This window comes from Zootoca vivipara, chromosome 5 (genome assembly GCF_965207765.1).
Source record: "Zootoca vivipara chromosome 5, rZooViv2.hap1.1, whole genome shotgun sequence".
Taxonomy (NCBI): domain Eukaryota; kingdom Metazoa; phylum Chordata; class Lepidosauria; order Squamata; family Lacertidae; genus Zootoca; species Zootoca vivipara.
The window spans coordinates 48,578,855-48,605,966 of record NC_142588.1 but is presented as its reverse complement, the minus strand read 5'-3'; the positions used below and the strand labels follow the sequence as shown (position 1 = coordinate 48,605,966).

The window sequence follows — 27,112 nt, the reverse complement described above, 5'->3', positions numbered from 1 at the left end:
AATCAGCATTTGTTTTGAGCACCTTCCTCCCTTAGAATTAGGTGAGTTGGAAACCATATAAAGACTTACGTTTAAGCTTTACTTTCCAATGTACAATGTAGGAAGGGAGAATGCTTTTAGAAATGGGAGGCTGCATTTATAAACAAACTCCCCCGTCCAGAGATCCTGCAGCCCTTGTAAGCCAAACCCAATCCTCCTCTAAATGGTGTCTCAGCTTGTTCAGTGCCAGTCCTCTCTGCCAGTTTCCTGCCCACCTTTGCCTGTACAATGGTGTGCAGGAGGGGAAAGCTAAAGCAGAGGGCATATTCCAGACATTTTGCACATCGCTCAACTAAATTTGAGGCTGCATAGTTTTATTCTTCCTGATTCGTTAACAAGGATGATTTCCCCCCCAAAAAAAACTACTTTCCAGTGATTGTTCTAAGCAGTTCCTTATTCCACAGAAAAGGCTTCTTAGAATGCTTGCATCCTGCACTGACATGTCTGGGGAAAGTAGTTTTGGCTCCTGGAATTGCCACCGTTCTGCCCTAAGACTTTCTTGGAGGCCCAATGTCATGTTTTGAAATAAGCTCTAACATTATCCTCCCAATTTTGTCACCAGCAAATAAAGCAGTCAATTTCATGTTGTTGTTGTTGTTGTTGTTGTTGTTGTTGTTGTTGTATTGTGTTTTTTTTTTTGTAGAGCAGCTTACAATTCAGAAGGAGTAATTTTCACCAAGTTACTCCTCGCCTTGCCTTAAAACAACCTGTGCCCCCTTAACTACCCCTAGCTAAGGGCATAGGAAGGGGGGGGTGCCATCCTTGGGTGTCATCCTTGAGGGGGGTGACAAAATGGCACATTGCGGGGGGCGGTACTTACAGCGGGGCCTGGCCTGCAGCGCACCCGAACCACGTGTCTCTCCTGGGAGTGACGCAGTGGCTCGGGGCCCCGCACTGCCCAAAACAGCAGTGTGGGGGTGGCGGACTCCGTGGGAAACTCGCCGCGGCTCCCCCTGGCCAGATCACCCTGCCCCCACTGCTCCGGGTGCCGGAGCAACTAGCTTCGCCCCTGCCCCCAGCTATTGGCCAAGCTGGCTGGGAGTTGGAGTCCAACAACATGTGGAGGGCAGTTCATTAGGAGCCAATGGGATACCATCCACCAAAAGTCCAAGTTCACTCTACCCACAACCCAGCCTATTTCCATGCTATATGCTCTCCCTTTCTTAGTTTGAAGTCTGTTTTGGATGTGAATATAGCATAATGGCTGATCTTTATTACTTGGGGGAGAGAATCCCATTTAAACGAAGGAAGCAATTTTCACTGAAAACAATAGCCTGGTGTGGCATAAGCAGGGCTGGCCCTACCATGAAGCAGAGTGAAGCAGGTGCTTCGGGGCAAGTATTGAAGGGAAGCAAGTGGAAGGAGTGGTGTGTGTGTGTGTGTGTGTGTGTGTGTGTGTGTGTGTGCACATGCACACCTGTGCAACCTGCTAAACTAAGTATTGCCCTCAGAGTACAGTAGCTGATAAAATGTAATGATTGAATTACAGTCTCGTTCTCGTTCTCGTTCTCGTTCTCGTTCTCTCCTTACTTCTCCCTGCCATGTTTCTCCCCTGCTTTTATGAGTATTTTCCTTTCTCTCCTCCCTGCTATTCCTCCTCCTCTTTCTCCCGATGTTTGCTGTGGGAACTGAACAATGCATACAAGAATGCATTTTGACCTTTGTGATCTTTTATGTTCTTCTTGTCAACATTTTTTTAAAAGGCAAATGCCTTGTAAGTTGACTTTGCTGGCCTGTGTGTGGCCTTCTTTTAATTATATAGCAAGGTTCCTTGAACATCCAATATAAACTAGGATTGTTTTGTGCTGAATAATTAGCAATCTTTTTTAATTGTGAAATTATTGATAATTACAGAGGTGTTACTTTTGAGAATTTAACAAATACTCCCATGTGAGCATTTACTGGATTGCAGCCTTAGGAAGAGGAGGAGGGCTGAAATAGAATCAGGAACTGGTTGTGAGGAAGAGGATGGCTAGATGCAAAAGCAGACATAGCTACATAGCTGCCAAGTTTTCCCTTTTCTCACGAGGAAGCCTATTCAGCATAAGGGAATTTCCCTTAAAAAAGGGAGAACTTGGCAGCTATGCATAGCTACTGCAGCATTTATGGTTGTGCAGAAGAGGTGATTTCGCAGATGAAACTTGGCCTCAGATCTACACCTGCTGAAACATCATCTACACAGCTGCAGTGCAGGAACCCTGCTGCTTTTTGTAATGTTTCCACCCATATTAAACATATTTAAATGATACACAAATTTGATTTAGATTGGGGATATCAGTGTCCAAAATCATGCTTTGAGTGTTTCTATAATACGTATATGCCTTCATGTTAACATTGAATCAGAATATTAGCACTTACTACAGTTGGAAGCATATTACTTAAAATGTTAGACAGTATTGCATTTTTTCATGCACATTGATTCGTATTTTTCCCCACTGCTTCCCTACATGTTTTTTTCTGTGGAGGAGTTGGCTGTGAGAGAGAAATGCCAATGAATTGTCTTTTTCGAAGATACCACTATTATCATAAAAGTCATTAGTTTTGTAAATTATTTGATTGGAGGGCTACATTTTGGAGTTGTCCCAAAAGTTTATTTCTCTTATAAAAGCATTTAGTTACACAAAATAACTTTTTTTTTACTTAAACCTTCCAGAGGACTAGCTGTCTGGGTTCTTAGCGCTCTCTCAAAGGAAGCAGTGAGCCATGCAGGAACTTGAGAGCATCACCAAAGTGCCCAGCTAGCTGCACATGAGGTTATATTGGAGGGAGAGGAAGTGCCTGAAAGCAATAGCTCAGATCAGGGCCTGATGGAGAGCTAGTAAGGGGTTGGAGCTCTCCAGCTCCTATATAAGCTGCCAGTCTGAAGTGCTTTATTGCTGAAGCAACATCTCTCATCCCACGCTCTACCTCTCTAACCTGAAGAAACAATAATATGTTTAGCCAACTCAATAGTGTATATACAATCTAGGCATAGTATCCAACTAACGTCTTCTATCGGCACAAGGATTTTCACTTCTGCAACAGGATTTTCCTCCCTCTCCTCTGCCCAGGTGCACCCCATGGCCTACCCATATCTGCTCCAGAGGATGAGGAAACTTCAGAACAGATTTAGGACAGGGACAGGGGATTCCCATTGTGCTAGTGGAAATCCTTGTGCTGACAGAAGGCTTACTTATCCCTTGGATATAACTCTTAACATTCCAAGGGGAGAGAGTTCCACAGTCTAGACACCATAGCCAAGAAGGCCCTACTTCTCATCCATTTAACAATGAATCTTAGGAAGCACCATGAACAGGGCTTCCCCAGGAGATACTCAAGGCATTATCTGGAGGTTCTAGGGCCCCAAGCCATTTTCAGTTTCAATGCCAAAACCTTGAATTGGGCCCAGAAGCTCACTGGCAGCCAGTGCAGTGCTTTTAAGATTGCAGACATATGCTCCCATTTTGCCACCCAGTTTAGTAGCTGGGCAGCAGCATTCCACACACACTACAGCTTCCCCTACTGTTTGCAAAGGCAACCCCCACAGAGTGCATTGCAATAAATCAGATAATTATGGCAGGAAATTATATAACAAAGCAGTAATAGCCTGACCAGGGGAAATACTCATTTAAAGACAAAGTGCAAAAATTCATGTCAAAATAAATGAAAAAAATTACCTGACACTGTAAAGAAATCACAATGCCAGGCAAACCTCTGGGAAGGGTTCTAAAGGTGAGGCACCATTACCTATAAGGCCCTGCCTTTATCCACAACCCACCTCACCTCTGAAGGCAGTAGAAGCTGGTTGAAGGCACTCCAAGGCAGAACTTTATAGGCACATTAATGTGGAAAGAGGCTGTCCCCGAGGTCCCCAGGTACTAAGGTGCTAACACATGAGAGCAGCACAGACTACACAGGCCGGGGGGGGGCATAATTAAGCCAAATGAGTTCTCGTTCTCATTAACCTGGAACTGTCTAGTTGCAATTGTGGTTGTGAAGCATCATCACATCTTCAGAATGGCAGTTGAAAGCTGGCATGCATTAAGGTTTCAATTGCTGCTATTAAAAAGCAAGGAGGCAAAAGGAGGTCAGTCCCCCGGGCACACCACAGTTTAAAAACTAGCAGCCACACACTCCAGCGATCCCGATTGGTCAGCCGGGGGACATGATGCTGCCGGGAGTCCCTATGATGCGGGCTGCATCCCTCTGCCCACAGCCGGGTCACTGGGAGGTCCTGGATGCCCTCCCACAATGCTGCTCCCCAGGAAAGGGGAGTGGACTTGCTGCTATTAAAAAGCAAAAACATGGTTATGCCCTTTTTAAAAAAAATCTACTGAAAGCAATACTATGTGCTGAATATAGATCTGCATTTGTCATTTATTCATTTTGAAAAGGAATTTATTTCTCACTTCCCAACTTCCCAAGGAGTTGCTGGTATCAGTGAAAGTGTTAAGCAGCAACAATGTTCTTCTATAGCACTCAGATGGAAGCAGGGAAGGAAGAAGCATGTATCATTCATCTATAATGGGTGAAGAGAGCTTGTCACCTTTTCATCACCACATTGCACATTACAAAAGAAATGAGGAAAGAAAGAAAAGTGCAAGTCAGTTGCTCTTTCCCATCTTCAATGTGCATTTACATCAACCAGCTCTTATCCTTCCCAGACCCTGAGTTAGCTAAGGCCGAGCAAAAACTTTGCTTGGAAACTTTTTTGACTCAGAAGGTGGATTGGGGAGAGACCAACATTTTCATGAAAGTCCCCCTTCAACTTTTCTGCCACCAGTTTATGGCCTTTTGTGGTCGCAGAATTCATACTCCCTACTGTGGGTACCATTTTTAAAATATTATTTTTTAAAAACAAAAACAAAACCAGGACAGGAACTGTTCCTTCATTTTGATTTGGCTTCTCTTGTCATCATGAAACCAAATTTCATGGGCTGTGCGGCACTGTCATCAAGCTAAATCAGAATGAGGACCAGAAGAACTGCCCTCACTTTGATTAACTGATGAAATATGCCTATGTGGTACCCTGTTTCTCATATTTTAAGACATACCCATAAAATAAGCCATAGCAGGATTTTTAAGCATTCAAGGAATATAAGCCATACCCCGAAAATAAGACATAGTGATAGGCACAGCAGCAATGCCGGCCGCAGCAGGAGGAGGAGGAAAAAAATAAGACATCCCTTGAAAATAAGCCATAGTGTGTTTTTTTGAGGAAAAAATAAATATAAGACATGTCTTATAATATGAGAAACACGGTATCTGAAGCCAACTTGGGCTTCTCACTCTGGCATCTTGTGAGTAAAAATGCTTTAAATGGTGTCCACCAGCAGTGGATGGTAAGTTTGCAGTTGCAGTGAATGAGGCAAACAATTTGTCCCTGTTTGCATTGTCTCTCTCTACCTTCCCCGCGGGCTGCCATCAAATTTGACATTATAGTAAAAGGAACAAGTTCAGGGACAGGATGCATCATCTGAAGCCAATCTGAATCAATCTCTAAAGGGATCCTTGAGAATAAAAGGAATGATTTTACTGTAAGGTATGATTATGATTATCTGTCTAGAGCAACCAAAGGGATTGAAGTCAGCAAAACGTTAAATTGCAGAATACAATGTAGAGGTAAACCAGGAAATGAGTGAGCATTTTAACATTGTAATAATTTCCATAATCACTTCAGCTGCATAGTTACTTTTTATTTTAAACTTAAGGTACAGTTTTGAAGTAGATATTTTGCTATAATCTGTAGAGTTTAATGAAAGCTAATTGGAGGACAAATTCTAGTCTAATTAAAATGTGACTGTATAAAATGTGAAGGATAAATGAAGGAAAATGCTCTATGGGGCAAAGAATTTCAAACAATTATTATTCTGAATACTGTCAAGTAATGCTTTTGTACATAATGATCATAGACATTGTTAGAAATAGAACAACCTTGAGAAAGTTATTTTAAATTAATGTTTTAGGTATTTTGTTTCATAAGTGGACATTTAAGTAACAGCTGTATAAGGGTTTTGTTTAAAAATGAAAAATAAAAAGCAAATCCCATTCTCATCTGAAACATACCATGTTTTGTTCTCATGATCAGCAGATGTAAAAGTTTGACTTATGAGTTCTAATGAGATTTCAATACTGAGCAAACAATAAAAATGTATGCATTGCATACTTTTATTGGGCTTTGGTTTCATGGTTAGTGTTACACCCTTTCAACAGCTTTGGTAATATTATATCCAGCAGGCTTTAGAGACAAGGTGAATTTTAGTACTGGGTTGAATTGATGGAAATTAATTTGATGACTTTGTGAAAATAATGACTTTTTATAGCATAATTATTCAGCATAAACTTTGTCTATAGGTATCTACAGGCAGATACGTTTTTCACCTGCTACTAATATATGAATAGTATGTTATGTTCATGATTCCAGTGAAGACTGTTGGAACAAGATCAGGGAGAGCTGACTTCAAATCCTAAATTATCCACACTTACCTCAGATCATTTAAAACAAATTATCTTCACTTTTATTTCCTTAACTGATGATGCACAAAATAATGAGGCACCTTATACTAAAGAGACTTTATATTTTCCTTAAAAGTAACTAGAAAAGTACTATTCAAGTATTCTGGCTTGATTTTTTATTTTCCTTCCTCTGTTGTGGTCATAGTAAGACCCAAAACAAGTGTATTTTATGATAGAAAAACCTACCCTCCCCCCGGGTCAGTGTGAGCAGAGCCTAGGTGCCTTTCTTTGTTAATTTTGACCCTACCCTTCTGCCAGGGAGCTGAAGGCACCATACATGATTGGCTGTCTCCCATTTGAACTGTTTGCACTCCACCTAATAACTGACATTTTCAAGATGGCTTATACAGTCGTACCTTGAAAGTTGAACAGAATCCGTTCTGGAAGTATGTTTGACTTCCAAAATGTTCAAAAACCAAATTGCGGCTTCTGATTGGCTGCAGCAAACTCTTGCAGCCAATCAGAAGCTGTGCAAGCCCCACCGGATGTTCAGGTTCCGAATGAACGTTTGCAAACCAGAACAATCATTTTCGGGCTTGCGGCATTCGGGAGCCAAAACGTCCGAGTTCTAGGGTGTTCAGGATCCAAGGTATGACTGTAATATATTTAGAATACAATAAACCAGATGACAGTAACTGGGAGAGAGAGAGAGAGAGAGAGAGAGAGAGAGAGAGAGAGAGAGAGAGAGAGAAGATTATCTAAGTATTGCTCTAGTGCTCAGATGGTCCATCACACAGTCATGTTAGGACAGCTAGTTGGAAGGCATTATTGGTCTAGAGAAGTTACCCAGTAAGTTTCATGGCTGAGTAGGGATCTAACTGTGGGCGTCTCTGAACCTCGGAGTGAAGCTCAGCCTTTTTGCAGCTGCCTAGCCTAGAAGGCAGCAAATTGGGCACAGGGGAGACAGCGAGGCCTTTGTATGTGCCATGTTTCTGTGTGGCTTGCAAGCATCTCCATTGTGCTGACATATGAGCCACCCCACTTCGCTATATAAAAGGGGTAGGGAACCTCTGGTCCTCAGGCCAAACTCATCCCACCAGGAGTCCCAATTTAGCCTGCAAGGATGTTCCCCCAAAACCATAGATACTGCAAAGAAACCAACAGAAGTTTAAAGTGAGCTCCTGGTTGTTCTTTTGCTGGAGCCAGGTGTTCTTACTCTAGGAGAGGGAAGCTGCTATGAATGGATTGTAATAGTGTTTATTTCATAAAGTTAATAAAGATTATGTTTTTAAAAAGGGGGGGAAGGGGGGGAAAAGAGAGGGAAGCTGTTCCCCTTTTGCAGACAGCCCAGGGCTACTCCTTCCCCCTGTTTTCTTTTTTTAAAAAAAAAATATTTTTTTTATTAATTTTCCAATTAAAACCAATTATATCACATTCAATATTTCAAATTATACACATATATATATCAATCAAACCGAATGTTATGCCAAATCATCTAAAGAATTTTTTATTTGGGTTCCCATGCTTCAAGAAATTGGGAATTCCTCGCAACTGTCCACTGCCGTCTTTTTTCTAAAGTTCAAATCGTCCTCCAAGTTCATAATAATCCAGATCTTCCCCTTACAGTCACATAGATGTTTTCCACTTTCATCCGATTGTTTCCCAGCCGCTGAGATAAATATCAAACAAAGTTTCACAGATGTTCTTTCTCCTGTGTGAGTTAATCAGTCCAGTCTCCCCATAAATCTTCTTAATAGAGCTCCTTGTTGCGTCGAAGCAGCCCGAAGCAGCGCCATCTCAAAAAGCTCAAATCACTTTCGCTTTCTCTCATAGCCATGAAGATTCACGATCATTATAGAATTTACAGCTTTTTCAGGCAGGAGACCCAAACATCAAACCATAAACTCTTGGTAAATTAATGGATCTCCTTGCCCTATAGCTGAACTTAGCTTCAGGTCGCTGCTCCAATTTAAAGTGCGTCACAACTCATAAATCCTCCGAGCGCGTCCAGAACTCCTTCCGCCCGACTAGGGGGAGGCTTTTCTCATCGGCAACTCCACATCTTTAAAAAAATATGCTCAGTAACAACAGTTAAATAGTTCAACTCACACAGTCTTTTGCTTCTCTTTCACTCCAAACAAGCCAGGACATCGCGTCCGGGAAGGTACGATGCAGCAATATGAAGGAAAAATAAAATAAAAACTCACTTCCCTTATCGCTCCGTCCCCATCAATCCTTCTTCCAGATGCAGTACAATCTTTGACTCCTCTCCTTTCAGCAGCATAAATTTCTCAGCAGTAAACAGCGCTTCTTCCCCTCCTTCTGAAGTATGTCCATAGATTTAAGCCTAATTATCTTCTTTAACCATGGAAATCCCCGCCATGCAGATTAGCGTCCGGGAGTCCTGGCCCTCGTAAGTGCTCAGCCCAAGCTCCCCCCACTCCAAAAACAGTCGGAGTGGGTCTGGGGGCATCGCGGGCCAGCGGCCCCTCTCCGTAACCCCCGGAGAGGGTAGGGGGTTGCCATTTACTCCCCTAGCAACCGCCAAATTCCTTACGAAGGTCAGAGAGATGGAAAACAGGTCCGCCATTCCTGTTTTCATTTCCTGACCACTGCAATACCACAGTAGCATCCCTATTGCCACACTGATCTCTCTTTTGCAAGTAGGAACATTTTAGTAAGTCTTGCTGTTTATGGCTTTTGGGTGGCTAAAGCTTATATCACGAAAATCTCATGGCCCTTTAGCTACGTGAAAAGGCTTGAAAACATGGCTGCTCACAGTATTCTACATACTGATAAAGAGTTTATTCTATAAATATGGCTCCTTATGTAGCCAAAACAGCATCACTCACACACAAAAGAAAGGTATCAGCAGACTCAGAACAAAACAAAAATCAGGGAGGAAAAAGAATGGTCAGAAAAACCTCCCAAACGGCCCATTGAGGACTGACAGTGTAATAAAAGGCTGACTCAATGGGGTGGTGGGTAGGGATCACACTGACCACTGCAAACTATGACATTTTGTTGCAGCTCCAAGGCATGCCGACATTGTACAGAAATGCTTCCTCTCAGAAAAGTGTGAGTAAGATCCATTTTAGGGATCTCATCTTATAAACCACCTAGAATGAAAAAACAGGGTTCACCAGCTGCTTTTATCTCTGTCCTGGTGAAAACGTACCCTTTGTGCTTCCAGCTGTATTAAAAAAACTCCATGTCTCTTTGGGAACAGGTATGCTACATTGAAGCTACATTAAGTTCATCTAATATAGCTACAAATATATATTTAGTTCTGTATTTTGTTTGATCTCATGAAGCCTCTACATAGTGTATCAGATACATACATAGTATCAGATACAGATACACAGTATCCATAGGAGGAGACCAGATACTGTATCTATTTTTACTTTGTGTCAAATTTCCCTTATCTGAGTTTAGTTTATCTCTGAAGCAATGGAAAACATGTCTGAAGGTGTTCGCAACACTCTATATACAGTACTAATAAAGAACTTATTGTACAAGAGCAGAACCTTCTGTAACAAAACAGCCTCATCCATGCACAAAACAAAGGTATTTGCAGACTCGGGGGAAACCCCAAGGTTTGTAGAAGTACAAACTCCCTTATAGGGCAGAAAATAAGGAGCAGAAGAGCCCAAAAATTATTCAGTAGGGAAATGCTATGGAATGATGATTGGCTACTGAGAAGGGGAAATAGGCTGTGGAGAAAGAATTTCAACCGTATGGATAATTCATATCTTTGTAAATAGCTTTTCTGTTTAGCCAAACAGTTTGTTATCAGAACCTTGATTAAAGCTTTTGGGGTTTCAGATTTTCCAAGATGTGATGTTTTTATGTATTTTTAACAATAGATTCAGTAGTTGATCTTGTTGCAGAAATCTATTTTGCTATTCTGTTTATCATCCGTCCACGGACTGACCCAGGTAGCTGCACCTGTGACCAGTTTTTGTAGCAATATCTGAAGAAGGGGGAAAAAATACAAAAGTAATCAGTACATTTTTGCCTTTCATTTATCTCTGTCATCTGGGAATCTGATTCTGATAACATCAGGAGCAACGAAAGACACATCCTGATATTGTGGCTGTGGGTTTTTTTGGTTCTTTCTTTTTGTCTAGACATTGAAGAGCATCCACTTGTATCTCTGGAACACACATATGAGAGAGGAGGGGGAGATGGATTCTAGGCTGGAGGCCAGAGGGGAGTGGGAGTAGTAAGCTGTCTATATTTTCTAAAAAAAGAAGTTAAAAACCACCACCTACTCATCATGTGGTTGGAGACTGAGGTTGTAAAAATGTGCTGCAGGCAGAAGTTCTGAAAAATCCCAGAAAGTGTTGAAAACATCCCTAAACAAGGTATTTTTCTCCTGCACCTTTCTTGCTAAAGGTCCCAATTGCTGCCAAGAAAACTAGTGAGAATGTTAGCTGCCAAATAAAAAATTTATGACAGTGTTTGGCAAAGGACTGTATCGCTGCTTGTTTTATATATTTCCACAAGGCTATTGAAAGGCTTTTTTATTTTATTTTTATATAAAAAAACATACACAGTTCACTGATCATTGTGTTCTCTAATGGTAAAAAGTAAACCCAAAGAAGGATTAAACAATATAACTTTTTTATTATTTAATAACTGCCTATAAGTATTTGCCGTGGTAAGAAAATATTTTTTTTCTCTCCAACATTCCTTGTATATCTGTTATATAAAACACCTGACAGGCATCCTTGTGGGGTGAGTCAAGTCTTGCAGTAAACATACATGAAATCATCAATTAAAAATGTATTGCTATAGCATTTTTACTTGTTATACATTTATGTCTGGGTCAGTAAACTGCCTGTTGGGAAATATAAGGGGGCTCATTCACAACTACTTTTGCATGGTATTTATAGTTGAAAAGCAAGAGAAATAATAGGCTGCAATTGTGTGGCTCACCGATATCTATTACACTTTTGGTCTATGCCATTCAATTAACGGTGTGGAAGGAAAAATATTTTTGTGTGTATTGAGTTGGGAAGATGGCATATTTGTAATACAAAGATAGCATATTGATGGTACTAATTAAGCTGTCTAACGATCACGTTAACACCCTTTTAGAAGTTACTGTGCCCATCTGAAGCTATCAGATTATCTCTCTACTGAACAGCAATCAGACTGAGGTTCAAATTGATTATTAGTTATGTTCATGATAAACTTCATCTTGCTTGACACTAAAGCAGAGTTTCATAGCAATCCTCAGGCCCTGGACTTTGGTAGAAAAACCCTGGAGCCTAAAAATTGTTTTCCATTTCTGATGCAGTGTGTCCCTTGGGATGCAGAAAGCTTACTCGTATATACATAGCCCAAGCTTAGCTCCCTACTAGTAGGGGGGGAAATTCCCTTGCCCCACCCTTCAGCATTGCACTAAGGCGCAGTGCTTTTTTTCCTGAGCGTACTCAGCAGAATGCAGTACCAGCACCTTCCCCCCACCTCAAATCTTATGATAAGGTAAATGGAGGGTGGGGAGAGCAAGCAAGCAACCATGGCTAAAAGGGGGATTGTGAAAAGCAGGAGGCTGAGGCGGCAAGGAAAGGGAAGTCTTTGTTGGGGGCTGCAATTGCTGCTGTCAGTCAACAGGTGGCACCCTGCAATGCATGCTCTCCCCCTGGACTCGGTCTCTGCTATACCGCTGCCTCACTGCGCCATGAGCAGCAGGGCGAGCATGAGTGCCATTTCTCTTTTGTCTCTGCTTCCATGTCTGCAGGGGGTGGGGAGGGAGAGAGAAGGGGAAGGAGGCGGAAGCTTCTGCTGTCAGTGCCACCGCCCTCCATTTTGTGGCTGGGGCAAACCATAGAGGCGAGCACAGACTATGCAGCTGGTGGCTGGAAAGAGATGAAGGAGAAGGGGTTTTGTGGGAATGACCTATTTCCATTTTCTCTCATACCTTAATCAAAAATGACCAAGAAATATTATCAAAGGCTTTCTCCGCATCTAAAACTATTAATGCAGCCTGTTTTTCATTTCTCACTTCCAAAGTTCATGTGACGAGCAGGCGGGGCAAGGTAGGGGGAGAGGTTGAAGAAGGCAGAGGGGCGCACAAGGTGGGGTTTTAATTGAGGGGGGACAGGAGAGATTGGGGGGAAGAGAGGGAGAAATGGGGTAAGAGGTTCATGGTGAGTACCAGCACTGGGTTTTTTTCTAGGGGAAAAGCACTGCCAGTAAGCAACAGGGACTCCACCGTTGGTCCTGGCTGCTCTTAGAGGTATAGTCATACCTCGGGTTAAGTACACTTCAGGTTGAGTACTTTCAAGTTAAGTACTCTGCGGACCCGTCTGGAACGGATTAATCCACTTTCCATTACTTTCAATGGGAAAGTTTGCTTCAGGTTAAGTACGCTTCAGGTTAAGTACGGACTTCCCGAACCAATTAAGTACTTAACCTGAGGTACCACTGTATTTATTCACCTTGTGCATAGTTAAACTCTGGAATACACTACTACAAGTTGTGGTGGGGACCGCTGACGTAGCAGATTTTAAGAGAGGATTGGGCAAATTCATGGAGGATACAACTATCAATGACTACCAGTTATGATGGCTACTGCTACATCCAGGATCAGAGGCAGGCACTATGACTCTACATAGGAATTACTGGGAAGCAACAGCAGGAGAGGGCTAATGCTTCATGTGCTGCTTGTGAGCTTCTCATGAACAGTGTTGGATAGAATCCTGGATATGAGCACAAAGGAATCACAGGTTTGCATTTCAGCAGTTGAAACCTGCGCATATATTAATGGATTATTCAATTTTTAGAAGTGTGTGTGTGTGTGTGTGTGTGTGTGTGTGTGTGTAGTATCTTCAGTATAGCCCCGAACTTCTTTTCCAGTGGGAAAATATTTAATTGAGCAGATACCTCACATTTTATTCCTTTCTTGAGGAACCAAGTACCTTCAGAGTGTATTGGACTAACACTAAGTGTTTCCTGCAAACAGTGAAAGAATAAGCCATCACTTCTTCCTCAAATTCTCGACTCTGATCTCACTGCCCCTCAGAGACATGGGGTCTATAATTCAGAAACTTCCTTATACTACCCCTGAATTCCAACTCCCCACCCTGTGACTTTTCCCTATGTATACAGAAGGCTAGTTATTTTATTAAAGCACTGCGTTTATAGTGAACATTTCTAGTATTTCTGTCTCTTTAACAGCAATATGCAGTGAGAGAATGACTTTAATAGTAGCAAGTATCTCCTGTCAGCTAATTCTGCCACGTAAACCATTTGTGAATACATCGATCTTTTTTATTCATTTCTTTTGTGCCAATCCCATATTTGCTATTCCCATGATTTCTCTGAATCAGTTGGTCAAAAAAAATGATTTTTATTTGTTCCGCTGGCCTTCTGCAATATTAGCTTGTGAACTGTTTTTTTTTTTTACAGGGAGGCTCAAAGCACACAGCACAGGTTGGGGGGGGGGAGCCTATAGCAGTCAAAATTGTTGTCTGAAATGTCTTCAGACGGGAAGGCTGAATTTATTGCACAAAACAAGTCCTAGCAATGTGGAGGTGTGCAGTCCTGCTCATTATCCCTGGAAAAATGGGGGAACCAAAAAGCACAGTAAAAAAATTAAATTTTAATAATGCTAGTGATATTTTCTAAATCCTTCTTGACAGAAAGATTCTCATTATTTTTATCTGTCTCAGAGTAGGCTCCTTTAATGCCATCTTCACAAATGGCCTTAGCCATGATTGTTTTCTTTTTCTTCAGAGCATTCATTGGAGGGGGGTGGAGGATGAATATATACGATACATACTAAAATGCTTTTCTATCACTCAAAAAGTGCCATTGAGTACTAACATTTTGGATAGCACATTTTCAGGAACAGTTGCTGCAGATACCTCTGCAAAGGGAGTGGGGTATTTCCACCCCCCTCTCTTTTGCTCATAAGAGGGTCCACACACTTAAGACAATTGTAGCCTCCTATGGAAGAAGACACGCAAACACAGAAGGGAAAATAAGCCTAAAAGTGGTGTTCACACGTAGTTTGAAATCACAATTAAAGCAGAAGTAGTTTGGTTTTGTATTGGAGTTCTTGGATTTGTGCTAATAGAGGAAGATTGCCCTTCTGGCTTAGATCAAGCTTCTCTGAAACTGTTCCTTTTGTTTCCTTAAAATTTGTGGAATGTAAATGAAACCATAGTTACTACAGTAGCTAAGCCTCCGTCGTGTTTCTTCTTGTTGGCTGTTTCTGCACATGCTACTGCCAGTGAAATAATTGTTTTATCTAGATGAATGCTTTTCTTTATCACTTGTTCAGAAACCCGTGTGTTTACACACATCCCAGAACCAGACACTTTCTACAGAGTTGACTAAAGGAAAATAAAGGAAAGCCGCCCATCAGCTTCCTTATTTCTAAGGAGCAACTCTTTAGCATATTGTTAAGGGGGTCATCTTTCAAGCCTACCTGTGCTGGTCCTTCTTGACACTTCACTAGGTAGGTTGACTTGAAGTTCAATATGTGATTTAAGTGAGATGCCAAGTGGTTCTGAATATCTGTGCTCACATAGAACACAAGTGTTGTGTTCTAAACACCTCAGGAGGCATCCTCATAGTTACAGCACAAGACCCAGAGCTTCAGAAGGTCTGTCAAGCAGTAGCCCATTTACAAAGTTTGTCCTGGTCTCTGAAAAGACAAATGAAAGGAGGGAGAGAACAATTTTTAATGCACCATTATTGTGAAATTAGCTGTATTTAAAATACTTGACTACCTATGATTTCCTTAGGAGATATTGGGCTACTAGTCATTTAAGCAATGTTGCATTTAGCTATACAGTGGTACCTCGGGTTAAGAACTTAATTTGTTCTGGAGGTCCTTTCTTAACCTGAAACTGTTCTTAACCTGAAGCACCTCTTTAGCTAATGGGGCCTCTTGCCGCCGCACGATTTCTGTTCTCATCCTGAAGTAAAGTTCTTAACCCGAGGTACTATTTCTGGGTTAGCGGAGTCTGTAACCTGAAGTGTCTGTAACCGGAGGTACCACTGTGGTTGCTTTTGTGTGTGTGTGTGTGTGTGTGATATTTGTAATTCAAATGAACTCTTAAGTACTTTTTATAGGAGACAATGACAGACTAGCACAGTGATGGTGAACCTATGACACGCGTGTCAGACGTGACACGCAGAGCCCTCACTGCTGGCACGCCCATTCGTGCTGTTGTTTTTTCCCCCATTTGTTCTCCTGCTCCTCCTCACATTACAGCTTGTCTCTGGTTTGTGCTGTTTTTTCTGGCACTTTGGCAGACAATGATTGGGTGTAACAGTGGTCGTTTTTTAACCCGTTCTGTGCTGGGTTTTTTAGCGCTTTGGCAGACTATGTCGGTGCTGCGTGTTAGTTCCAGCGAAGGTATTATTCGTCATTTATTTCTGTTCTCTTCCCCCCCCCAAAAGCGCAGCAGCTTTGGGGCGCCCCCCCAAAAAAAGCAAAGCAACTTTTGCACCCCCCCAAAAAAACCTCCAAAACTTTGGTCAGCAGCTCCCCCAAAAAAGCTCAACAACTCTGGGCACGTTGTCATAAAAAATGGTTTTTGGGAGGGTTTGGTTTGGTTAAATAATTAGTTTTTGGTTTATTACAGTTATATATTACAATTATACATTTTTGTTATTTAAACTATAAATATCGTGAAATTATGGGGTTTTCCTCGAAGTGACACACCACCCGAGTTATGCTCGGTTTTTTGGCGAATTTTAACACACCAAGCTCAAAAGGTTGCCCATCACTGGACTAGCATAAATGCTCAATATCCAAAAGAGAAGGTGAGTACCTGTAATGTAAAAAGAACTATTGGTCCTTGCTATCTGTTTAGCTTATCCTAGTTGTCATGTGGTTCTTTTGGACAAGATGAAGCACCTGTATTAGATCTCTTTTTGCCATAGAGAAGCTACTTGTATACCCCCTCCCCAGCTTTACCTTTCAATGTTCTATCCCAAGGCCAACATTTACATTTATACTTGAATCATGTCATCCTGTTTTCTGTTGTGCTCCAGCTAACCTTTACCTGAGGACTATGCTTTGCGCCAGTATACTTGCGTAGTATAAAGGCCTAAATAGCCTTTTTTCCTAAGGGAGGCAGAGAACACTGCCCCTTTAACTATTATTACATCTGAATTAGCTGCCATTGTGGCAGAATTAGGGCTGCACTTTGTCTTTTCCAGAGCCTCACAGGTGTAAGTCCCAACTTACACTGTATTTCCAACAGAATTAGTGTGTTCAGAATGCATAGCTGCCAAGTCTCCCGCTGAAAAATGCGGGATCAGCAGTGGCGCTGCACCGGAAGTCACTTCTACACATGTCTGGACATGCGTAGAAGCAACCTCCAGTGCCGGCGGCGCCCTATTTCCGGTTCCCATACATGGGTAACGCGGCACTGGAAATCGCTTCTATGCATGTCCGGACATGCATAGAAACAACTTCCGGTGCCGCTCTGCTTGATTTTTGGTGCCCAGGCATGGTACCAGCACCCAAAATGGAGCCCCCCTGGCAGGTATGAAATCCGGGGGATTTACAGGATTTTTTCCAATCCGGGCTGCCAGCGGGAAACGGTTTAAAATACGGGGGTTTCCTGCAAAAAACGAGAGACTTGGCAGCTATGTCAGAATGGGCATTCAGGTACACCACAATGGAGAGCAGAATCCCAATTTTTGATGCTTGGATTGTGTGGCTCACAAATTCAATCCTTGCCGTTGCCCTGGATATTCAAGAGTCTGATATTCCTGTGCTTATTGTGTCCGGCCATTTTTCTGCTTCATTTGCATGTACCATTTGTTTTATTTTGTATGGGTGCATACATATAAAACTTCTAGGCTTTGACTATCTGCAAAGATAATATTTAGTGTTGCTTACGGGGCTGCAATTCTTTCGTCCAAAACTTCAATTAGTTTAATGCTGAATGCATAAGTTTACAGAAAGCCATTTTGTATTGTGTATCATTAAACTTGAAATATTTTTTCATTAATCTGTCTGTATTCTTGAGAAGACTGCTTTCCCCCTGTACAGTTCTTTGAAAATAAAGCCCTGTGTTGTAATAAAAGCATGTTAACTGATTCATGATAGCCACTTATTTTTCTTGTATTTGTACTGGTGTCAGAGCAGAATGCTTCTTAGAACTTTCTTCATTATTGTAAGCAAAAACTTACAAAACAAGTTTGTTGAGGATTGGTAATCACTTAATTTATATAAACAAAATCCTTCAGTAGCACCTTAAAGACCAACTAAGTTTTTATTTTGGTATGAGCTTTCGTGTGCATGCACACTTCGTCAGATACCTTAATTTATATGATGTTACTTCAATTCCTAATTTTCTTGGCAATTGTCATTGCAGCCATTAGTGCTTAATGTCAAGGAATCATTATCCAGCGCTGGTCAGTCAGGCGCTAAAGCTTGTACAAGACATTAAGATGGACTCTAAACGTTCACTTTCCTCACTAATGAATGCAGCTAGGGAGGGGGGTGTTTTCTAAAGAATTTTAACGCAGTTGGCAATCTTAGTGCAAGAGTAGCTAACATGCTATAATGTAAGTAGTCGTCTCTTCTGAAACACCTTCTGTAACTATGCTACAAATCTCATCAGAGCCATTGTACGCGCAGATTTCGGGAGAGGTAGCTCTAACGCAGCAAGGTCATGCAAACAATGGTTTTGGGAATGGCTCTGAAGGGCAGGCTTGATTTCTGCTGGCCTTGAGATCATTGCAGAGATGATCTGCTTGACCTCTAAGATGGAAAACTGGTCCTGTCATTCCTTGTCTCGCTGAATGAAATTGGCATTGACTTTGGAGAGGAGCTACTAGGAGGTTTATTAAGGAAAAGTGAGGCACTATGGCAATACACAGGAAAAGCAAATCTTGACCGCAAGACCTGATGCTTTATATCGGGGCGGACTTTGGTAATCTTTCATAATATGGCGCCCTGTGTGAGGCCAAAACTTGGCACACCCAAATTATGTACTCAACTTTGTGCCCCCTTGGATCAGCACCCTGTGCAGGGAAACCGCTTGCACCACCTGGAATCCTGTGTGCTAATACAGTAAATTGCATTTCCTTCATTTCTATTTCATACGGTGCACCAACAGCAATCCCCACCTAATTTCAGGTCAAAACTTTTCTAGCCTGGTATGCCTTTCTTCATATGGTGGTTTTAGTATTTTAAGAGCAAACAGAACGTAAGCCTACAAGGCTTCTGAACAGAAGTATGAGTTATTAGTGAGAACTGGTGTGTTGAAATGGATGGAGGGTTGAAACTGTATCTAAGAGGCCACACGTAAAATCTCAGCATTCACTTCACCCCAGTAAGTCATCTTGAGCAGACTACTGTCTAAGCTTTTCCAATCCGTTAAATACATGTAGTGGAAAATCCTTTGTGCATTAAAGTCCTGTGTAAATACCAAATTTGAATATGATTCTATGCAGACATTTTTTTCAGGAGTAATAGCTCAGCCATAACTATTCATGTTGTGTGGTGCAATCATGTGTAGTACTGTGGAACTTATAAACCTTATGGAACTGCATGTAATTCTGGCTGTGGATCTGTGGTTGATTCAGAGATTCACAGAATCCTTTAAATCAAGATGTCCATTAGAGAATCCCTCTTTAGATGAAGGGTAGAAATCCAGCATTTATTTACAATAGACTTTCACAAAGAAGAGCTGGTTCAGAAGCTCACTTTTTCCCCCTGTGCAAGGTGTTCCATCCATCTCTCGTGACACATTTGCACATAGAACTTAATGTATGATCTCCAGCCCTCCATGGACAGAGAGTTGTTACCACAGTCACTGAAAAATGAGAAGGGGAGATTCTAAATGCCTCATCCAGCCCCATCTTATTTTTACAACAACATATAGATTTGTGGGCAAAAACTTCTGTAAATTCGGTACACAGACTGCATCGAATAAACAGTTAATTCGTCTTAATATCAGCAACTCTGTGATTCATAATGCAAACTGGAAGCATCCTTGATGTTTTAGTCACACATTCCTTTTAATTTGGCCATGCATTCTTTTAAAGCTACAGTGTGCTAACTTAATAAAATGCAGCATGCAAATGCACAAGTTTTTGCCTTCAGGCACTTTAGCCATGGATGTTTCAGTGGGTGTCTCCTTTCAAGTATATATTATTTCTTAAATTATTTACCCTGTAAACATGCTTTGCATTTTCAAAGGAGGCTCTGGGTTGCCTCTCTGGGAGATTTAACTGAATTTTTTAGGTAAAAAGAATCCAAAGTTACAAATACCATTTGTGTTTTTGTTGGTGAGTTAGCCATGTGGCTTTTTTGCAGAAGATGCTGAACCCCACTTTCCTCCTTTCCCTCCCACCGCTTGAAATTCCTTGCTGCTTTGCCTGGAGCAATACCCACTGGCAGTGTCTGGCTGTGACAGTACTAGAGGCCTCTTTACAGATGGGTCCTGCCAATGCCAACCATTGTTCTGCCACTGTGAGCTGGTTTGATTACAGAATATTGCTGAAATCCCCCCCAGCCCCCAGCCCTCTTTCTCCATTCTTTCTTTTAGTGCCCTGGATTGTTGACTTGAGATCTGAAATGTGCTGACACCAGAATCCAAGTTCTTTATGTACCATTCCATCCTATCACCCTTCAAAGTGGAGCTCTGCTGCTTCAGAAACTCATTCTGAAGTTTCCCTTGCTCTGCTCCCCTGCTTGAAAAGCTGTAGACTCAACATAACTTTTGCTGAGATTTAAAGAGCATGTTTGTTTTAGGGTTAAATATGAAACAGGGTAATAATTCTGCGGAGGAGCATGTTGATAACATCCTTCCTATTTCATGATTAATTTGTTCTGTTCAATATTGTATTCTTTTGCTGCAGTGGGCAAGCTAATTCAGATTCCTAGAAGTTTGAACTTTGATATGCATAGCCTACATTCGCACTTTAATGGAACATTTAATTAGCAGATACAGGTGGGGGTCTGTACTGCGCCCTCTTTTCCTGATGAGGATTTTAGAGACGAGTTTGCAGATTAAGTAATCATCCAATCAAGTGTGCAGCCAGAGAATTAGAAATGAAACATTTGGAGGACTCGTTTTATTTATTCTTTTTTTCTTACTGTAATTTGGGTGTGATGAGACACTAACTAGGTCAGATACGAGGCGATGGCTTAACGATTCAGTGTGTTAGATGTATGCATTTGCCTAACTATGTGTTCGACTGAGCAAGTTCCATCCACAGTTAATCCTTTGTAAATTAGCATCATGGATGCCTTGGGGCCTTCATCCCACAAATAAAATGGTTGTCAGCACAGTCATATTAGAGGAATATTACTGTATGTTACTTAAGGCTGAATTTTTAAAGAGTTTTCATGCTTTTTAATCTGTTTCTCTGCTGAATTTCAATTTTCCTGAGTTTCTTTTCAGGATCAATGAGGGTGACTGAATAAATATGCACTCTCCTTTTCATGCATTCATTTGGGCAAACAGTTTGCTATCAGGTGTTGTTTTGCTAGAAAATGCCCCAAAAGAAGAGGGAAAGAAAGAAAGAAAGAAAGAAAGAAAGAAAGAAAGAAAGAAAGAAAGAAAGAAAGAAAGAAAGAAAGAAAGAGTGGTTGAAAGTTCAGGTGTTAATCTGCACTGCAAACTAATAAGAAGCAGAAGCCTCTTTAATTAGCTTTAGTTTGTTAGACCATTAAACATTTTTCCTCTCCAAGAGAGACAGAGTAGTCCGCTCCCTTTGGCAGAGTAAATATTGCCTGTTAAGTTTGAATTAGCTGTCATCGTGGGAGAATTAATGCTGCGCTTTATCCTTTCTAGTGAGGAAGGGAAAAATAAACGAGACAGATCTTAGTTCAGCTTTAAGTGATAAATGAGGACAAAGCAGGCCATTCATCTCCTGCTAGCAAAGTGGACACAAGCACTAAAGCAGTTTTGCGGAAGACGTGTCAGCAAATGTGATCATTTTGTAACCTGTCAGGAGGATAGAGAGCTAGTCCTTTTAAAGTGTCACAGGGGAGTGTGTTTGTCTGATGTGACAGTTTTCATCCATCCATTTACTTTTCTTTTTTTTTAAAGGTGAATGTTGTAGCAGTGGCTGGCATTGTGAAAAAAGGAGGGAGGGATCTGAAGTTGGTTCAAAACTGCATCCTTCCACACTTACACTTGCCTATGCAACCAGACACATCTAGTATGATATCATTTATTTAACCAGGAAATTCTCATATGTACAAAGACAAACAAGCATCCCACCTTACTATGAGCTCAGCCTATTGTTTTTCCTTCTGCCATGCATTGTTTGAATAGTGTTTATGGTTTTATTTTCCATCTTTTGTCTACAAACAAGATTGAAATTTCAATTGGTTTTTTGGGGTGGCGTTGTTGGGGTTTTTTTGGTGGAGAGGGCGCTGTCAATCTGATTTTAATGATGCTATTCTGCAAATATGTTCCCACCATGTAAAGGTCAATATTCCACAAGAGCCTGGTTAAATACTTCCCTGGAATGAAGCTCAGGCGTTTTCTTTAAAAAAAATAATATACTCATTTTTAATAGTTCTGTACAGATGGGTGTCATTCATACTCTGACGACTGATCGTTTGTATGCTGATGAAACAGGAGGTTCATTTCCACAAGTGTTGTGTTACCATTACTCATTTCTATCTGTTCAGTACACAGGAACATAGCATTTGCCTGATTACCATAAATGAATCTATGCAAGTGAGGCAAAGAAAGGTTTTAGAACATAAGAGTCATAGTTTGACACGTCCTTCTATATAGCATCCTTTTTCTTCATCACTATCTTTTATACTTCTCCCTTGGTATTTGGTTCAAGTAAGTACCTTGCCAACATGTTCCCTACCCTTGAAATCTTTTACTTTAATGCACAAATTAGAGACTGCTTTCTCTCTGGAATTAAGAAACCAAAATAAAATTATTTGAAAATCTCCATAGTGGCTTGCTTGGGTTACTGTGGGTTGTATCCGCCTAAAATATGCTCAGGGTAGATGCAATGAAAATGAAATCCATTCGTTCCAGGGAGTCTACTCTGAGTATGACTTAGTTGGTTAAAACTTGATGTGGTGAGCCCCTTTCCAGTATGAATCGCCATCAGGCTTGTTTTACATGTTTCGTTTAGCAGGTTTTAGACATTTCGTTAAATTATAAAATAAAAACAAACATTCAGGTATTAATTTAAATATTAGAAGGCCCAGCCCCTTAACAAATGCTTTCAACTACAGGAAGTGCGGGACAAACTAAACATTACATCATTTCATGTGTTCAGCCATTGCATAGCTTTTTAAAAAAGCAGATATGGACATCTCAGATTTGGACTGTGACATAGCTGCCAAGTTATCCCTTATTTTAAGGTATTTTCCCTTATGCTGAATAGGCTTCCTCGCGAGAAAAGGGAAAACTTGGCAGCTATGCTGTGAGAGGGTTAAAGCTTCCCCCATACCTACCTTTAAAAACAACAGCCACACAATGCTAAAGTCACATCTAGTTTGGCTCTCAGTGACACAAATAACAATCAAGACCAGTACAGACAATAGTTTTAGAATCTAGGTAGCTGTACTCCATGGGTTACTCACATGGAAAAGAAAAGTTAGGTGCTTTACATTACGCTTTTATTGTCTTATTCTCTTTCACCGCTTTCTTTTCTTTTTATTCCCCTAGGATCATTCAAAACCGGATTTTGTTAGTTATCTTGGGGATCATCGTCATCTTTGCAGTCCTGATGATTATTTTTTTCTCTGTCAGGAAACACTGATATCTTTGTTCTTCACTGACCAGCAACAAACTGCTTCAGAGTAATTAAGACAAAGTGGTCACATGAATCATTCTCTTGCACTGAAATGGTTCTCCCTCTCAAAGCCTGCGGTTCAACTCTGGTGCAAGTAGCATAAGCATATTTTGTCTTACTGGCTGCATGTGCATTTGATATTTTTCTTTGTTTTAGGGGGTATGTCATAGTATGACTCTTCTGGTTTTCCCATATTAGCATATGCAATGAACATATTGTTATTAGTATACAAGACCACATGTGTTAGCAACTTATTAAATTCCATGCCAGATTTTTAATGCTGACACTTGCAAGCATTTAAACACTCGACTTGGCTTGAGTTGGTATTAGATCTATGGCAAGAAATTCCCTCTTAGGATCTTGGAATGGGAGCAAACAGAATTTTTTAAAAAAACATAGTGTGACATACTCAGGCTTGAATAACAATCACAAATGTAACCCAACAAAGCCAGAGGAGTCATTGCTTCTAATAAACATATTGTCCTTTTGACAGGATGGCGTAATGTCCACTGTGAACCTAGTATTCAAATGTGATAGGTTTTCTTATTTCTTTCAAAATTTATTTACAGACCATGTATATATGTACATCTCCACCAAGTCCTGGATTGTCAGATAAATTTATTTTGCAGTGTTGTCCTATAACTGTGTTGTTGTCATGCTGATAATGTTGCTTTCCAATATTGTGCTTTTAATGAATGCAGATTCCAAAGCAAGAAAAGACTGGCTAGCAGATTCATAGAGATCCTTTCTGAGTCACTTCTCTGTTTTCTGGATTTAGATTCAACACAATAATGAGATTTGAAATCTGAAGTATCATGCAAGAATAAATATGATGAGATTGTGTGCAAGTAATATTTTGAATGAATTCTGTATGCAATAAATATCTAGAACAAATTGCATACATACTTCCATTTCATTTAAACAAATTTGGTCTTAGCTGGAATGCTGAAACAGTGGCAAGAAAGCAGCCAGTTGACCTTTTTCTGTATGTCCAAGAGAAGAAGGATGCACTTCAATTTGATGTTGTTTCAGCAGCTATTGCTTGTGCTCTCTCTTCTCTGGCCCAGCTTACCACACATTAATAATAATAATAGTAATAGTAATATATTTAGACACCATGAATCAAGTTCTTGTCATCCCTCCTACCATCTTCCTTTGTGCAGCAAATAGAGGTTGATGGCATAGTAAACAGGTTATAGAAAGTTCTACCCAATTTTGGTCTCCTGAGATGTGTATTAAGACAATTACCGGTACAGTGGTACCTCAGTTTAAGTACTCAATTAGTTCCGGAAGTCTGTACTTAACCTGAAGCGTACTTAACCTGAAGCGAACTTTCCCATTGAAAGTAATAGAAAATGGATTAATCCATTCCAGATGGGTCCGCGGAGTACTTAAACTGAAAGTACTCAAACCGAAGCATACTTAAACCGAGGTATGACTGTACTTGAAAACACGTATTTCTCTCAAATCCCACATTCCTGTGTCATTACGTGAAAGGTTTTTACGGTTATCCCTTCAAAATTTAATTTATGACGCAGTCTTCCATGATGAGTAGACACGTGTCCATACTGGACGCAATTGGAATTGTCTCCACCTTTTTGCCAAAATAATATGGGCCCCAAATTGGATCTGGTGTATGTTTGACCCTCATTGTGGGACCCCAACACAAACACTTCCCCACCACTGTCCCTTTTTACCTGCACATGTAGACTGTGGCAGGACTTAAAGTGGGCTCTGCAGTCAGTGGCAGACTTTGGGCTCTCAAATTTCATGGGTGCCCTGTGTGACGCTAAAATTTGGTGCCTCCCTGCCTCTCAGGTTCCGTTCTGCAGCATTGTTGTGGCGCCTCCTGCAGAGTGGTGCCCAGTGCTGCTGCACCAGTCCTGTCACCCTGAAACCGCCTCTGCTGCATAGAGCATCCCTTAGGCCCTAACTGCTGTATTGCAGCATCCAGAGTCAACAGGAATTATGGTTCCCAATGTCCAGTGCTATTTTTCTGGGAAAATAGGTGCTGGAGCTCACCATGAACTTCTCCCTTGTCTTAGAATGGCAATGGTGCCCACTTGAGAGGTGCCGGAGCTGAGCTCTGGCTGGGGGGGGGGAGGAGCCCTGCCAATGTCCCTGAATGTTGGGAAACTTGTAAATTACAGTTCCCATAGTTCCTATAATCCCTTAAAAACTACCCATGAGCTTGCAGAATCTCCTAGGACCATACTGCAGCGCACTGTGAGCTGTCTCTGCACCATTGCATCTAGGTAAAGAAAGGAAAGGGTGGGGAGACAAGGAAGGCTGGACTTAGGTAGTGGAGCTAATCCTAGACTTTGAGGTGTCTGGGTCTATCCTTAAATGCATCTGGGGGTAGGCCTGTCAAATCTGATGTCCATGCCATTCCATTTTCTGGTATTCCCTTTCACTAGACCAATAACTAAATGCTTGCCACTTAGAAACCACAGCATAGCCACTTTTAGCTGTAAAACATTGTGTCTAACAGGCTCCTTCTATTACCTGTGTATGCTAAAGGAGGAGGATGCAGTTGCTTAATAATAACAATTATTACAATTTTATCATCCATTTGCCCGGAGATGAGAGCAAAAGATTTTCATAAGACCTTTTGAAGTGCGTTAATTGGAGTCACTTGCACAGATTATGAAACCAGAAATTCTGAACCCTTAGGGAATAGACTAAACCATAAAATAGTTGAGGGGCACAAGCAATCTCTTGAAGGTTGTAAGAATTTTGTAGCTTTATCCTACCTGGATACTGAGTCTTTATTGACTTCCATGGTATCCCTGTTCAAACACCCAGGGATGGAATTTGGCCCTAGACCTGTTTACTGTCCAGACACAAAGAACTGCATGAAATCCAAGTTGATGTAGCCGACTCAAATCAGACCTGTATAGCGTAGTAAAGAAATTCATGATGAGGAGATTCACAAGAGAAATGCTGTTTATTGAAAAAGGTTAAGGCATGCATGTCTTCAGATAAATCATTTAAGTTGTGTAAACAGAACTATAGCCTTTACCATCATAATAATACGGAGAGACTGAGTTCATGGGATCTGGGCAAATGGGGATGAGGGAGAAGACTGCCAGTGTTAAAAGTATGTATCAAAGCAGGTCAGAAGATGTGCATTTTCATAAATACTTTGTTTCTTCTAACAACTACTGTAAATATAAACCTCAAAGGAAAAATTAATTAAATTCTGTTAGTTTACTGGTTCTTTGTTGTTGTTTTTCATTTATTTGCCGTTAATGCCAATGGTAAAAATCTGCATAATGCCAACTTGCCTTCTGTTCCAGCCTCCCTAGCCACCGTAATACTGAGATTCTCTTCCCCAATATTCAAAAAATCCAACTATGAAATACAATGTCTCACCTCAGCAAGCCCTGCTGAAAGATGCCAGATGAACCACTGTATGCCTTAATTCTAAAATCCACAATGATTTCCATATCACATTCTTTCCTACACTGCAGTTTCTTCTTTCTGGCTACATAAAAGGGGTCTGTCACAATGACATCCACATACTTTGATGATCTGATGATGCAGCGTGTAGCTTCATAGGGCTGCTGTATTTTGCATATGCTTTAGAATACTTAGTCGATGCTCTGTCCTTTTCCTGAAGTTCTTACAAACAGCAACTCCAGGAACAATTCTGAAGAATACGTAGGGTTTCTACCAGGCTTGTAATGTGTCCAAGTATGTATGCAGGCAGTGGTTCACACAACCTGGTTTATAGATGATGGACTGGTGTATGCATGGGTATCTATTTCCCCACTAAAGTGTCCATTTAGAAATTCTCACTGCCATCAGGGTTTCTGCATGACCTATCTCTAGCTGCCAGAGGCGAGACTAGTGGCAACCTATTTAGTCA

General features: G+C 41.1%; 1 protein-coding gene across 4 annotated transcripts in view; it reads left to right on the top strand.

The window, feature by feature from the left end:
* Window positions 1-26,460, top strand: part of VTI1A (vesicle transport through interaction with t-SNAREs 1A) — a 223,865-nt gene extending 197,405 nt beyond the window's left edge. For all 4 annotated transcript variants that reach the window (XM_035132411.3, XM_035132413.3, XM_035132410.3 and 1 more), the window contains one exon: window positions 23,115-26,460. In XM_035132411.3, coding sequence (XP_034988302.1) covers window positions 23,115-23,208 — 94 coding nt within the window. In that variant the 3' untranslated portion in view covers window positions 23,209-26,460. The remainder of the gene's footprint in view (window positions 1-23,114) is intronic.
* The last annotated feature ends 652 nt before the right edge of the window (window positions 26,461-27,112 follow it).